Raw genomic sequence first — 16,669 nt, 5'->3', positions numbered from 1 at the left:
TAGCTAGAATTACACCCTACTGAGCTAGGCCTTTATTTACAGTGTTTAGCCAATAAAAAAAATGAAGAACTGTTCCTTCCATTTCAGATGGGCTTTCCACTTCCTCCCCATTAGCTTAGATTCAGGTTCTGGTCACTAAGAGATATTACCTTCTGGCTTGTTTTCGAAGTCCTAAGCTCTGAGGTTACCAAAGATGTTTCAAGGATAAATGGGAGAGGATCTTTTAGAAATAAACTTTACATTTACCTTTCTTGGTGATTCTTTGGAGCAAGATACTCATGTATCATTGAACACTTGTGGATAGGGCATTTAAGAACTTTAGTGTGGAGTTCATGGACAGATTCCAGGGGGTCCTGTGAGTTCCTATATGTAAATGAAACTATATGTGGAAGAGCACACACACATTTTTTCTGGGGGAGAATCCTATAGCTTCCTTAGTATTTTCCTAAAGTTCTATCTCAGAGCCAAGAATATTCTATGACTCACGCATCTGTTTCAGGGGTCAAACTATTGGTATTAGTTACTCAAATATATTTTTTTTCTTTTTCTTTCCTTCTATATCTCCAGTAACATCCAGTATTTATTTATTTTTTTTTAGCGTGTAGGATATTATTTCTTTTGTTCTTTCATTATTGGCCCTCCTTTTTTTTTAAAGGAGAATTTGGTCTCTTTCTAAGATTGGTTTTGATTCATCATTTAATGTTTTCCCATTAACAGGTACCCTGCTCTTAGGAATTGTCACCTGGTACTTTGACCATTTCTTGTCCATATTGCGCATATATATATATATATATATATATAATAGTATATATAATATATAATAGTATATAATATATAATAATATAATATATAATATATAATAGTATATAATATATAATAATATAATATATAATATATAATAATATAATATAAAATAGTATATATAATACCATATTCTATATATCTTATATATTAATTATTATATATAGTTTATATATCGATTATTATCTATAGTATATGATATAGTGCATATATCAATTATATATCAATTATTGATAAATATTGAGAAGCTGATTAGCAGGTAGAGTGGGAACAGGAGCCACTTCTGCAGCACAGTGTAGACATGAACAATGTAAGGAAAATTGATATATGAATGACATAAAGAAAGTTGCCAAGTACACACCTGATTCCATGTGAGGGAAACACCAAGTGAAAAGGCAGACAGGTGCTAGGTGTGCTTGTAGAATACCAAGGATTCCCTGTGGCTAAAAACCATAGTCCCTGCTTAAGGATGTGCCTAAGAAGTGCCAAGTGGATATACAGAGATATGGAAGAGTAGGATGTGTTGGCCAGCATTAGACCTATGTTCTGGGAATTGAAGCCACATTGTCTCCTTGACAATGAGGCCATTACACATTGATTAATTTGTCACTTCCTAGGAAGTGATGGTGTCATTTTAGCTGAAGTTCTGAGGTCCTTTTGTCTCTTTTTGAGCTGAAAGAGAGCTTGACACATTACTTGGTCTTGGAGGCTGGTCAATATCTTACTGCCCAAGGAATATAGGTACCTGTCTGTCCTGTCTGGTGGGCTCTTCTATGTAAGGGCTTTTTGAAAGCTGAAGTATGGATCCTCATGATCTCATTTAAATACTTTATTTATTTATTTATTTATTTTTTCTGATAGCATGGACATTCTTCATTATGTCTCAACAAAACATGCAGACCTCATAAAAATTGAAATCTTATTGTCTGTGGCAACATGGATGGAACTGGAGGACACACCGCTAATTGAAATAAGTCAGATATAGACAAATACTACATATTCTCACTCATGTGGAAGCTAAAAAGATTGATTATATGGAAGTAGAGATTAGAATAGAGGTCACTGGAGGTTTGGGAAGATAGGGAGAGGAGGGACAGAAAAAGCCTGGAAAGTAGATCCCAAAATGCAACTACATAAGAGGATTAAATTCTAGTGTTAGACAGCATAATAGGGTGACTGTGATGCACAACAATTTGTTATGTATTTCACAAGAAACTGGAAGAAAGGAATTTAAAGCTCAGTTAAAAATAATGTACGTTTAAGGATATGAAAGTGCTAATTACCTTGATCTGATTATTATACAGTGTGTACATATATCAAATTATGACACTATACCACATAAATGTATATAATATGCTAATTAACAGTTTTAAAAACTTTATAAACTACTTTAAGTACTGTTAGTAACTTTTTAAAATTTTTATTTTAAAGATAAAACAAACAAAATATAACAGAATAAAGCCATTCAAAATAAAACAGTGCAAGTAATACAGGACTTCAAAACAAGACAGGAAATCAAGAGTGGTTACCATAATGCCTCTTGCTGTCTTCAAAACAGTTACCCGTACCATCAGACCTAGTAGAAATCAAAACAGAGCAGAACAGAGCCAATAAAAACAAAACAATGAACTCAGTGAAGGACTTCAAAACAAGATAATAGTAAATCTAAAATGGTTACAATAATATATCTTGTTATCTTTGAAACATTTGCCCCTGCCATTGAATATAATAAAATCAAACAAGACAACAGAATAAAACCCAACCCATCAAAACCATGAAAATGATACAAGACTTTGAAACAAGACAATAGGGAATTAACAATGGCATCATCCTCAGAAAGAGATCCCACATAGATGCTACATTGAGTATTGTTATCCTCCGCATAGATAGTCAGATTACCAGCTTTACGCCTACAAAGTCAGTGAAACACCAAAGACTACAAGCACTAAATTGTATTTTACCTTAATAGCCATCATCCCAGCCTGTGTTTTTTCCAGATCTGTTGGTTCCTTACGGTGGGGGAGGAGTTAGCTCTTCTTGTCTCCCAACCCATACCCCAAAGGGTCTGGCATCTGGATCACCCCACAATGGCCAGTGCATGGTGCCATCTTGCAGGGAGGGCTTGCTTCTTATTGAATTCTTGTTCTCTTCCCCTGCAGTCTGCAAATGGCACCAACTTATGGGGAAACAAATACTGTTAGTAATTCCATCAGTTAATTATGAACGAATGTTTATTTTCCACTGGACCTGTGTTTCACCTGTGTTTTCTATAATTTTCAAAGTAACCCGTGTTTTACAAATGCAGAAACTGAGGCACACAGAGCGTTAGCAGTTTTCCTACTGTCTCATGGTAATGTTGGAGGAGGTGTGAAACCCTAGCCCCACTGACTTTAAAACCTGAGCTCTGTCTTGCTAGCAATTTACACTTGACATTTTATCTTCAGTAGTTATTGAGAACAGAATCCTTCCTCTATAAACTTTTCACCTACTTTTAAAGCTCTACTTAAGTCACCCAGAACTGTTTCTTTTCCAAATTGTAACCTGTATCTTCTTAGCCTATCTTTATAGACAACTCCCCATGACTTCACCATCTACTCTGTAACCTCTGTAAGCAAGGATTCCCCAATAGAGATCAGAGAACCTTGCTGAACTTCTCTAACAGATGAAGAATGATATAATGACACTCAAGCCACATGTCTTACAGCGGTGCAAGAATGATGGTTAAACGCAAGAGCCATTTTTCTCTTCCAGCACCCCAGAAGCTATATTAAAATAAACTTGTTGGGGAAAGTGTGAACCTTCCGCTTTCTTTTTCTTTTTAAAAAGGTCAAAATTACCTGATAATCACTAGCTAGCTTGTGATTTAATTCTCACCAGCTGCCTGTAGCATCTGATGAGGGCAAGAATTCTTAGAGCCACTTTGCAGATGGAAAAAGATTGATGGGTGAAGATACAGAAAATTATTTATACATCTTCTGGGAATTGATGGTTCATTGCCAGCATCAGGACTCAGTTTGCCATCTTCCAATCAGCACCTCATCTGCTGCCTGTCTTGTGCTAACAAAACTCTAATAAATCTAAGCTCCTCCCCCTGCATTTTAGACATCAAATGACTCATGCAGAAGAGCATGGCTTGATGAGTTGCATATAAATGTACCCAAAACATACGGATTACATTTCCTTTAAAAACACATGGACTTAAAAATTAGGAGGGAAAGTGCTTGGTCAATGTTTTTTGGTTCTGCAGAACACAAAACATTTGTGGAATATTTTGGAATTATGATGTTTGCCAAACCTCAAACCAAAACATGTTCAGGTTTGTTGATCTCAATCCATCCCAGTGTGATCCAGAGCCTTGGGATGGGAGGAATATGAGAAGAAAGATGAGGAGGATGTGCATCCACCCACTTCACACTCTAGATGGCTCGTGGGAGTCTTTCTGGACCTATGTATCTCTCATGCTTAATACCATCAAAATGTAACCCACTGACAGCATGTCCTCAGTAATGTGGAGAACAGTTCTTAAAGGAATTGTGGCTCAGGGTACCAGCTGCCATTCTTCATCTTTTCTTATAAAGAGATTGCCAAGGAGAAGGGCTCTGGCTTCCAGCCCTATTTCTCTCTTGTTCCTCTCTTCAAAATAAAAGTGATGTGATTGCTTTCTGTTGGAGCCTCCTGAAAATCTACGGAGAGCACACATCCCAGCCTGTGCTTCTGAGGGATGATGCATCCAGCAGCAGAGACCTGATTTGGGGAGGTAGTTTGTTTCAGGGAAATTCTATCCAGTTCGTTGAGCCCCATTCCCGTGCCACTGTCTTCAGATAATTTTTCAGCAGTAAAAACAGTACTTTGAACTCTGGAGTGCTGTTTTGGTGTCTTCTTAGAATTTATTCTGAGTTCAGATGAAGATAATAAATAATACTTATTGGACTGTCTAGAACACCAGCAGGAACTTTGATGAACCCATGCCATCAGCACTGAGGTGTTACAATCATCAGACCCTGTTACAGATTTCTCTGCTTCTGCTTCTCCTTCTGCTTCTCCTCCTCTTCCTTGTTGTCCTATTCCTCTTTCTCCTCCTCACCTTTGTTTTCTTCTGCAATATTAGAGAAAGAACTTAGGGTCTTTTCCATACTATGCAAGTGTTCTATCATTGAGCTATATCCATAAACTTTTTATTTTTATTTTGAAGCAAAGTCTTGTCAAGTTGCCCAGATGGCCTTAAATTTGTGATCACCCTACTTTAGCCTCCCAAGTAGATGCGTTAATAATTATAAGCATTCAACAGTACCTAGCTGCCTTGCTTTTTTAGGAAGCCACACTTCAGTGTGAAGTTTCCATCTTTCAGACTATACTTGTTGATCTACTACTATGCTCCTTGTTAGAGGTCTTCACCAGGAGTCTCTGTGTTTGAGCATATGTGTAAGGATATATGTGTCATGTGAGATGTGTGTATGAATAAGAGCGAGCATCAGTCTGTGTATGTGTGTGCGTGTGTGTGTGTGTTGCTGTTTAAAAGGAACATAGATTCCTTTCAGAGTAGAGACTCTGGAAGACTTCTTTATAGGCATTGTCTCTATGATAAGAGGAAAATTACATTTTTTTCTAAGTTGTTCAACTTCTACATCTGGTTTTGAATGGGAGTCAGTATATGTTCACCTTGAATGAGGCCTAACCCAGCACACAGTCCTCAGAGTTACCTCTTGGAGATGTCACCTTCCTGGTGGAGACAGAAACACCTTTCTGGTTTTTTTTTGGGGGGGGGGCTGGAGGGAGACAAATGCTCTCAGTTTGAGATTAAGTTTTGTCTGGTATTGTGTATTGCTGGAGTCTAGACTCTCCTAGAATGTGAGTGCTGAGAAGCCTGGGATTGTACTTTCTCAAGACTTTGCTTGGATATTTTCATATAGGGTCAGGTATACATAATGATTATTGTTCATTAATTGTAAAGTAGGTTGGTGAGTAGCAAAGAAATTAAAAGTCATGAAATCTGATGAGAAAATATCATCCCCAAAAGGATAAATCCAGGGAAAAAAAGCATCTGGATACTACTTTTGGATACCAAATGAGAAGAGAATATAGAGTGAAACTATAAATGGGCTCAGTTTGAAAGACTAACAACACTGTTGATTCAGATCTGAATTTGTTTGTTAGTATGTTTTTTTAGTATCAGAGATCAAACTCAGGACTTTGCACTTACTGAGCAAGCACCTGAACCACTGAGCTAAATCCCCAGCCCCCAGATCTGAAATTCAGTACTTCAGCAAGACAATGATTTGACATAATTATTCTTAAAGACATACTCCCCTGAGACCAACTGATCTGGCTGTGGATTGTGGGGAGTGTGACTGTGCTTCTCAGTCTTTAGAGAGACACATTGTCAATTTCCAGCATCTGTGGATGTCATGAAAGGAATTCCTGGATGCTGAACCAAAGCACACCATAATTTGGTTGGAAATATTTCCCAGTAGTAAACCTAGAGGTAAAGTCAAGGCTTTGGACATGACCTCCCCAAAGGGGAGCATGCACAAAAAGGAAAACAGATGTCACAGAGCTGAAGGAGATCAAGAGTCTCTTTACTGAACCTCACTGTCAAGATGCAACGTTGGGAGGTACATTGACTGACATGACTGAAGATTCTGAATTGCTCAGACAGAAATAGTGATTACTACAAAGACCCTTCTTATGATAGTGGGAGCCAAAGGAGTAGAAAAAAAGAGGACTCAGTGGGGAACATCTGATGTGAGCGACTTTTCTGCTTTAGGGGTGGCTGCCAAGATTCTACAGAAAGCCCAAGGCAGCTTGATACTCTTATATAATTCCCAGGGAATTCTTCCAAAGCAAACACATACATAAAAAGGAGAGGATTAAAATTATGATCTGGGCAGTGAGGGGTTCTGTGAATTTATCTTAAAAGTGTCATTTAGTGAAAAGTTCTGGGTCCTCCTCTGTTAGTGCCTTTTGTCTTCTCTTTGACCTTGGCCTTTATCCTCACTAGACTGTCACATATAACATAGTTTACACCAGATATTTCTAGCTGGCATGATGCCCAAGATGCTCCTGCTGTTGGTTCCACCTTAGGGCCTGGGTAGAACAGCCCATCTCTATTCTACCGAACTGGTGCAGCTTTTTATATGTATGTTATTCCCTATGGAGTCCACCATTGGAGGCCTTAAACAGGAAGTTCAGATTCCATGATTTGGAAATTGTCAGAAAAAAGCCAGGGACAGACTCTGTCTCACAAGGTTGCTCTACAGAAGTAAGGAGTTGACGGGGTTATTTCTCACTGAAGAAACAACAGAATGATAGAATTCTGGCCTGCAGAATGATAGAATTTGAGTTTGCATTTGTTCTCAGAGTGTTCCCACCAAGCCCTGCTGTTTGCAGAGAAGGTGGCTGGCAGCAGCTCTTCTCAGTGCTTCCAGTTCCTTTATATAATGTTTCAAAAAATAGTGATCATTTGTTGTGTGATAGTTAAAAGAGAGTGTTTAGTCAGGTTAATACTTAACCTAAGGAAAAGATTTATTTTCTGCTGGTGGTGATAAAATTATTTGAGAGTAAGGAATTTCTCTGGGACCTCTTCGTAAGTAGCTTCTATCCCAAGGCCAGGGTTGTGGAATGAAGGACTCCTTCTCTCAGGTACAGACAGAAGCCTGTGTTAGGGGTTCAGCTCCTCCTCACAACCCTCAGGAGAAAGCATATGAAATGAGGAATTAAAGTGTGGCATGGTAACAGAAAAACAAGGCAGAATAAAGAAAAATCAACTAGAAATTAACTCCAGGTCCATTTTCTCTTCCCTTATGTCAGAAATGACATTTTTATGAGAGTGAGGAAAACAAAGGTACGTGATAGGTCTCAGCTAACATCTAGTAGTAGACATCTGTATTATAAGCAAGTGATTGAAATCTTATTTCCACCTTTATCTATTAAGCTAAATATGGGAAATTACTATATTTGTAAATCAAAGTCCCCAAATGCTAGCAATTGCATACAGTGCAACCTAAGATATACTTCTAGTCATTCAAATTATAAGTGTCCTGTTAATGGTAATAAGTATTTCATATAGTATCTGTTTTCTGAATTGTCCATTTTTACCTCTGATGCTGTTTAGTATTTCCCATTTCACTGACGGCAGAGGTGAATACAGCAACATGCTTGCTTCCAGGATTTGCAAATCCAGCCAGTCACAGAATCCAGGGAATGATTTCACCCTCCTCTGTGAGATACAAGTTGACAGTGCCCTCATCCACCTCTGGCTCCCTGTTGCTCATAAAGGCTCATGCAGCAAGCTTAGCGCCAACAGGCTGACCACTTGCCTTATTTCAATCAGCACAACATCCCAAGTGTCTCCCTCATGCTCAGTTTCTGTTTTCATTTGTTCTCTCTAGAGCCATTTTCCAGCCAATCTCATTTTGCTCTTTTCTGGCAATCTTACCAGCCCCTGTAGGTTTTGCATATTCTTTTGTTATCCCTGGCATGAGTGCCTTCTGCTGTTTAGCAGATCCATGAAAATAATCATTACTGGACTCCCTTTTAGGCACTGCTGCATCTATGGTTCAGAATAGCTGGTCCTGCCCTGGATTTTGGCAGCAGCATCTAGCTGGACTTTTCCATTCATCCAGGCTATGGTGGTTTATCGCGTCCTCTGCTTTTTGCCAGCACTTGACTTATTTCTCTCCCTTATTGTTTTCTCTCCCTCACTTGTCATGAGCCTTCTCCACCATTGTCCCCGTGGCCATGTGGCTTTGCCAGGGAGAGTTGGCAACTGTTTTATTATAAATGGCTGTTGCCCAGGGATGGTGTCATTGAACAGAGTGACGTCTTTTTAATGGCTAACATATTGGAGTCTGAAATTCTCTGCAAGATAATGATGTCTGTAGGGGTTTGAGAGACACACTTCTGGTCCTTTGAGGAGAGAGTGAGAAATGGAATTAAGTAACCTATGGCTCCCTCCACATTTAATCGGAGGCCAAAGTACTGACAAAGCTTTGAATTCCAGAGAAGTAAGAATGTTCTCTTTATATTACAGGCCATGACCTGAGCAGAATGATTGGATTTATTTTTCTCGAGTTAGATGGATGGTCATCAGCCTTTCATTATGTTTCTTTCTTCATTTGTATATTTTTGTCTTTAATCAATCTGTATTCAGCAGAAAGTATTATCATTATCTCCCCTTTTATAGAGAGGCAGAAGTGGGCATAAAGAGATTATGTAACTTGGCCAAGGTTATAGCAATAAAAATCAGACTTAGAATTTGAACTTAAGAAATCTAACGCCCAGGTCCATGGTCTTAACTGTGATGCTAATCTATTCCTTTTGTGACATTACAATGTGCTTGTAATTCCAGCACTTAAAAGGCTGAGGTAGTAGAACTGCTAAAAGTTTGAGGTGAGCCTGGGCTAAATTGTGATAAGACCAGCCTGGGCACTATAACAAAAATCCTGTTTCAAAAACTTTTAAAAAATGAATTGCTGAAGTTAGATCATTCCATTCAATGGCAAAGAATATTAATAGTTTAGTTAATGTGCTCATATTATTATGGATTTTTATCATATTCCTAAGGCAGTGAAAACTGCTTGGGGGCTGCCATTATAACCTACTTTAAAATGTGCATGTGTGTGGGGGGGGGGATCCTAAATTAGTAATCATCAGGTGGTGAAAAGTCTTAATCACCAGGTGATGAAAAGTCTTGATTAGAGCTTAATTAAAGCTCTAATCATCTTTCCATTGCAAATTGATTACTCTAAACTATTGGAGGAGGCACATCAAGGAGGCACATACTTCATTATATAGATATACACATTGCGCCATCAGATGCCAAGTTTGGAATGGTGGTTTGGTTTTTAGTTAGTTTGCAGACATCTATTCAGAGGTGTTTAATGTTGTTGTTGTTGTTGTGTCGGGGGTCAAACTCAGGGCCTTGTGCATGCAAGGTAAGAGCTTTACCACTGAGTCACATCCCCAGTGGTAGGAGGTCTTTTCAAATATACTGGATAAGAAATATCTTGAATAATCTGGACGGAAGGCTGATTCCAGCTCCAGTGAAGGAAAGAGATTACTTTCTTGAGCTTGCCTCAAGAAAAGTTAGGAGAGGAGCTAGGAGTGTCCAAGAATGTCGGGACACAATAATTAGATCTTAGTAGTATTTTCTGAGTCTTTTCAAATACTGGAGAAAGATGGACAAGGCAAGGGATTAAGAAGGACAGTATGACTCATGGGATAAAATCTGAGCGCTTTGCATGAAATAATTGTCCACAGTGTCTGTTCCTTGCAATTGCACCCTGAACAGTAGTTATCCCAAACTGTTTTCCATTCCCAGAACACTCTCTCCTTTCCATACCTCTAAGTCTTTGCACATAGTGTTAATTCTACTAAGCAGACCTTTCCTGCCTCTTCTCTGAGTAGAAGATTGCTTGGTATTCTTTGACATTATGGTTAAATAATTGGAGTTTTGTGAAACATTCTTTGAGCTTTCCAGGTAAAAGACATAGTTTTTACTCAATGCTCCATGGCGTCTTTTATCAATCTTCGGCATTTCACAATATTCAGAAATTAATTATTGAATAAGATAAGCTCTCTTTTATTGAATAAGCTCTCTTTTATTGAATAACATTAAACACCTCTGAATAGATGTCTGCAAACTAACTAAAACTTTTTAAGGCAAAAGACTCTGTCTTTTTTGCCTTCAAACTACCTGAACTTAGCATGTGTTTTCCCTGTATTGATAATGGCTTTATGACTTTAAAGCCTCTGTCACATTAGGCTGTCCTTAGCCTTTGATTTTCTTCTGCTGAGAAATCATCAATGACCATATTACTTAATAGTATGTATTCTATTTTTTCATCAGTATCACCAAGAAATAGTGTAAGGAAGGGTGAAAATTGAGTGATAAAGTCAAAACTAAACAAAGTAAATGGAGGAAACAATAAAAGAGCAATTCCCTATTTTAAACTGGATAAGTAGCAGAAACTGCACATTGGTGTGTTAATAGAATAATGAATATCTTAATAATTGTTATCATTTTCAACTATTTGCTGAACTTCACATCTTTAGATATTACGGAAATGCAAATCAAACAATTCTGAGGTTGAATTTTACTCCAGTAAAACTGGTTATCATCAAGAACACAAAACAACGACAAATGCTGGTGAATATGTGAGAAAAAAGAACCCTTCTACATTACTGGTGGTTGATAAACTAATACAATTACTAAGGAAATCAGTGTGCAAATCCCTCAGAACACTAAAAATAGAAAACTCACTTGCCCAGCTATGTCTCTGGTAAGTGTATCCCCAAAACAGTTAATGACATCATACTCTAATTATACTTGCATACCCATGTTTATAACAGTTCATTCCAGAATAGCTAAATTATGGAAAGATCTTACATATCCATCAGAAGACAAATGAATAAAGCAAATGTAGTATATATACACAATAGAGTATTATTCAGCTGTAAAGAAGGGTGAACTTGAATCATTTTTAGGAAAGTGGAAAGATCTTGTGGCTATACTATTAAATGAAAATAATCAGGCAAAGAATGTTAAATATCACATAATTTATTTATATTTTAAAAACTAAAAATTTAAATAAAGAGTAAAATAAAAAAGTGATGGAAGTAAATACAGGTGTCCATTTTTTGCAGATGACAAAGGGTGTCAGGGGAATGGACAAGAAGGCAAAGAAGGGAAGACAGGGTACTGCAAATTATGAAGACATGTTATATTGCTGGACCTATACCTCAAAACTAATAAAATTATTGTGTTTTGTAAACAGCAGCAAAAATATTTCCTGAACTTTAAGGGATGATCTCAACTTCTTCTGGAATCAGGTTGCAAGAAAGTAATTTACAATTTAGTTATTTTGCAAAACCAGTCGATGTTGAGGCACAATCAATTTAACTAAGAGCTGCTTGGCTTGATTTGCCTCTTTCTTTTTCTTCTTCTCAGCATATTCTGTTAGTTTGGCCAATACACTGAAAGGTCTAAAGAGAAGAGGTCCGGAAATCAGAGAGGAGATTATAGCCAAACAACAGGGTTTGGATATGGCCTCTGTGTCACTGAAGATAATAGGGAAAAGCAAGCAAAAGGGGAGCACTTGCCAATTTGAGTTCCTCTGATTGGAAGCCTCAGTGATGACACTGAGTCTTTTGTGTACAGCAAACCTAGAGGACCACCACATGGAACATGTTAAAACAAGTTTTCCTCTGTAGCAAAACCTCATTTACTCCATCTGGAGGTTGAATTTTATAAAACAAGGGATAAATGATAAAGAACGAGTAAAAAATGTGTAGTACAAGATAAACTTTGGGTAGATATCCAAGTGGTTGAAGATATAATGGGTAGATGTCAAGCCCTCTTGTAGGAGAGTATGAAGACTGAAAATGTTGGGAATAGGTCTCAGACTCAATGGAAGGTCAGAAACTTCATGACTAGAACAGAAAAAAAAAAAAAAAAAAAAAAGGAAAACTGAAACCTCCCTGAGACTTATGTTAATAAACATGTCCTCCCAATTCTCAAATCTCTAATACAGGAGAATTCCTTCATTATGCAGATTATGTTCCTTAAGATTGTTTTCTTAAATTTTAGGTTGAGGAAAAAAGAATGCAAATCAAAATTTACAAAACAATGACTGTAATTAAGCGTTTATTTCTGTACTTATTAATTTAATGCATATCAATTGGAATCTAATGTGATGGGCACTGAGACACAGAAAAAAACATGACATTCAAAGCTCTTGAGTATACACATGCTGGTGATAGACAGAAGTGAGTTGCCTAATATTGCCACAGTGCTACACCAAATTCTAATATATTTCTTAATGGAGTTTGAGGACAAATGAAAGCAATAGCCTATAGAAAACAACTAGGATTAAATTTTCTAGAGAAAAGATATCCTGAATACACAAGAGGATTCATATAGACTTGGGAGACTTATGTCATCCTACATAGTGTAGTACATACTACAGTATGATTTATATTATGTCCTATATAATATGAATCTATGAGATATGGATCTATAGTATATTAATAAAGTGAGACCAATAATGTTCAGGTCCTAGCCATTATTTAGGGGAAGTGAGAACTCCTATTTCCTCAATTCTTTTTGGCGGGGAGTTGGTTACTGGGAATTGAACTCAGAACCTCATGCTTGTCAGGCAGGCACTGCACCACTGAGCTAAATCCCCAGCCCTTACTTCCCCAATTCTGCCATCACAACAGAATGCTTGAGGGATCGTGAATATGTTCATATGTGATGTTTTATACATTGTGTTCTTAAACTAAGGCAGATCTCCCTGGTGAGCAAGTGGCAGGGAGATGCCTCATGAGAAATGTCTGGTACTATTGTCACTTTTCCATTTGTAACAGGAACAGAGTGGGGACTATCTTAGAGATTTCAGCCAAATGTCAGAAAGAACTTTCTAACACAGCTAATAAAAAACCGAGTATTTTCTTAAGGTGATATGTCACCAGAGTCTGTATAACCATCAAATACAGTGTTCTTGGTGAGTAGATGATACCAAAGATCATCTCCAAATTTCCAAATTTTAAGTGTACAATTCTATAATTTTGCTTTTTAGTTGAATTTTAAGATTTGGACAGATGGATACATGGTCACTATTTTATAGTATAAAATTGGCTGCTTATAAAAGTCATCCATACTTTTGCCACAGATTTTTTTGTTTGTTATTATAATTTAATACTTGTCTAGCCTTTATTGTGAAATAAGGAAGGATCGTGCTGTGCCCTTGAGCTAGCATTTTGTCCTCATCATCGTTACATGTTCCTAGGAAGAATGGAAGAGAGGGTGGGACAATAAAACACTGCCATCTGCAGTGAGCCTTCTGTGCCATTAAAGGGAATCCTAAATGATCTGGTGGCTCGCCAACATTCCAACACAAAGCAGTAAGATCTAAGCTTGGCCTGTCTATTTCTTCTATCAACTGAGGCTCATCATAGCTTTATCTACCTTTCCCTTTATTATTCTGAGCTCTCTAATTGCCTGAGCTATTTCTCTCTACAAATAGTTCCATGTACTGTGTTCTGCATTAATGCAGAGTAACTATGTGGAGATGTCTTCTATTCCTCCTTCTAACAGATTAACAGCTAATAAACACCAGGCAACACTGACGCCTCTGAGCCCCTTCTTAAAATACAGAGTTTGGTTTGCCAACGTTGGTGTATTTAAAGCCTCCAAGATTCCAGGAAAGACTTTAGAAAGTTAACTGTACAAGTGAAGCCTTGTCAGAGAGGAAGTTTTCCAACACAGAGACAATCACTATATCAACTCATCAGAGGAACCTCAGATAACCCTATGGTATTTATAAGAAAATCATATTTGTTTTTACTTAGAATATTTTACTGTATTTCTGAACATAAGACTGAAGAGAATGTGTTAGCTAGGGAGAAGGACAGACAGCATGCATTTCAGCTTACAAGACAAAGGTCTGTTTGGGAAGAGACACCATGCCATCTGCTTTTTCTTCATTTTCTTTCTCATACCTTCCCTATAGTCCTTACATTTCCTTTCCCTCCACCTAGATAGAAAAGAAACAATTTGTTTTTAAAGAAAAATTAAAAGAAACCTAGAAGGTTTGTTTAAGCTTTAAACGAAGTCCAAATCAATACTTTGTTTTGAAGATATGGAGTATCAACAAGATTATGTGTGAGTTAACCCAGATAATCATCTGAACATGATGCATTTGAGCTCCTAATGAAGATCATAGAGGCAATTAAAGGAACAGTAAAGCAGATAATGAGTACCTCACCCATTGCATGGGATATGTAATACCAATGAATCAGAAAACCATGAAGGAATATATTTGTGAAAAAATGAGTGGTTCCGAAATCTGACAGTTTGTATTCTTAAAGACCAGCTAGATTATTGGGTTATAAAAATACAGGTAAATATGTGGAGAAATGCATTGGTCATTTTTGCATGAGGTATATCTTGTGGGTCCAAGCCTTTGCCTTCAGGTAGATGTTTCTTTTTGCTATAGAAACTCAAGTGTATTTGATTGTTTACTTTCCTGTCATTTCTGTTGCACAATCATCTCAGTTGATCTATGAAAACCTTGAGGTCACATTAGTTTTGCAGTTTCATTCGTGTAGTTGACTTTGGGGTGGATGGGCTGCATTCATAGTAACGTGGCAATGTCATCGCTTTGTGCTAAGAAGCAGTCAACACTGTGCCCTGCTCAGCTGTGCTCACACTATCAGCGGCCTTGATCTTTAACACTTTATGTACTCTCCTCATGCACATCAGATCTCTTTTGAAGAAAGACTAGAGTGAGTTTTAAATCATAGTTATAGATTTGCTTGCAAATAATTTGAATGAGTTTAATTTTTTCTTTTTTACAATGTAGCATCATTGTACTTTGTGCTTTTCCAGACTAACTTATCCTGATGGTGTTCTCTTGGTATCTGTCTTATGCCACTTGTCAGACCAACCACCTCTGGATCTTGAAGAAGCCAATGCACTTCTTGGGAGTGTTTACAATTTTATTTTCTGGCATTTCTCTTCCCAGAACTGGACTTGAAGCTATCATGGAGACTTACGCATTTTGGAGACCTCCTGTGCGCACACTCACCTTTGAGGATTTTACTACTATGCAAAAACAGCAAGGTAAAGTCCTGGGGCAAGACCTCTGCTTAGTGTTAGGGTCAGGGAAAGTAGGTGAGGCCAGACTGAGTATAGCACATGCCAAGGTATGGGTCACACCAATTCTCCTGGAACAAAGACAACTCAATACCTCCGTAAATAACCAAAGCATCACCACTTGTGCAAACAAGCTGGTTCTGGAGACAGCATCTCATCTGGCAATCCAAATTCTCTCTTCTTGAAAACATGGCTATATTTATTCTTAGGAGAGTGATGAAATTATTGTGACTGTTACTCAGCATTCACATGGGCCTTAGTATTAGAAGAGATTGTCACAATAATTTGTTTATTCTTCATGGCAGCCTCATCAGTTTTCCTATTCTATTTCAGTGGACAAAAAGAAACTTAGATCTGTACAGTGGGAATAAATTATATGAGGCCTCACTATAGGTGGAGGGGCAGCTACAAACCCACTGAAGCCTATAATTTGTGTTCTCTCTTGTTTTGCTTGTCTGTATTAATACCCCTCTCAGCTCAGTGGGGTAATGACATTGTCCCATAGCTCTGTGATTTTTTATCTAGATTCTAATCTCCTTTCCTTGTATTTCAGGTTGGGAAACCTTGACTATATATATATATATATATATATATATATATATATATAGAGAGAGAGAGAGAGAGAGAGAGAGAGAGAGTTTGTGGCTGATCTCAATTCCTTTCCTCAGTACAGTCCTGTTACTAGGTCCATCCACCTTGGTACCTGAGTGAAAGCTTTCCAAAGTGTCATACAGTTTGTGAATCTTCTCCAGTTTCTCCAATCTCCTTCTGCCAAATATGACACTGATCTAAATGTATAGGTGGAACTCATTCATAACATGGGGAAGGAAGAAAAGATTAGCAGAGATATTGCCAGTTTCTGATAGCAGACACTGATAATGATTATTTTGATTGCTGTGTCTCCAAGAGGTACCATAGGACCTAACACCTAAGAAGTAGCTAAAGGCCACAAATGAAATTCCCTGGTGGTCGTGTAGTCTAGGTAAGCAAGACCCCTGTCAGCCCCATTCTTGGAGCACAGACACCTGATGTATAACTGGATTTAGATATAGAGCATGGCAGCCTGCACTCAACAGCATGTGAGAACACTGGGCAGCACAAGCACAGGAAACCTGCATGGGTTATTTGGGTATTGGAAGATCAAGGTTTATGATACTTCTGAAAATTTATCGTTGTGAAAGTATATTGACATTTTGAAAGTATTTGGTTTAG

The 16,669-nt window shown here is 37.7% G+C and overlaps 1 protein-coding gene across 2 annotated transcripts in view; it reads left to right on the top strand.

The window, feature by feature from the left end:
* Positions 1–16,669, top strand: part of Tbx15 (T-box transcription factor 15) — a 113,998-nt gene that overhangs the window by 82,076 nt on the left and 15,253 nt on the right. For both annotated transcript variants that reach the window (XM_003479268.5, XM_013143185.3), the window contains exon 7: positions 15,327–15,424. In XM_003479268.5, coding sequence (XP_003479316.1) covers positions 15,327–15,424 — 98 coding nt within the window. The remainder of the gene's footprint in view (positions 1–15,326; positions 15,425–16,669) is intronic.

The sequence above is a fragment of the Cavia porcellus genome, unplaced genomic scaffold (assembly GCF_034190915.1).
Source record: "Cavia porcellus strain 051 isolate PalLab524CR breed Dunkin Hartley unplaced genomic scaffold, mCavPor4.1 scaffold_1, whole genome shotgun sequence".
Classification (NCBI taxonomy): Eukaryota; Metazoa; Chordata; class Mammalia; order Rodentia; family Caviidae; genus Cavia; species Cavia porcellus.
Note: the sequence above shows the minus strand (reverse complement) of the source record. Positions and strands in the feature narration are given on the sequence as shown.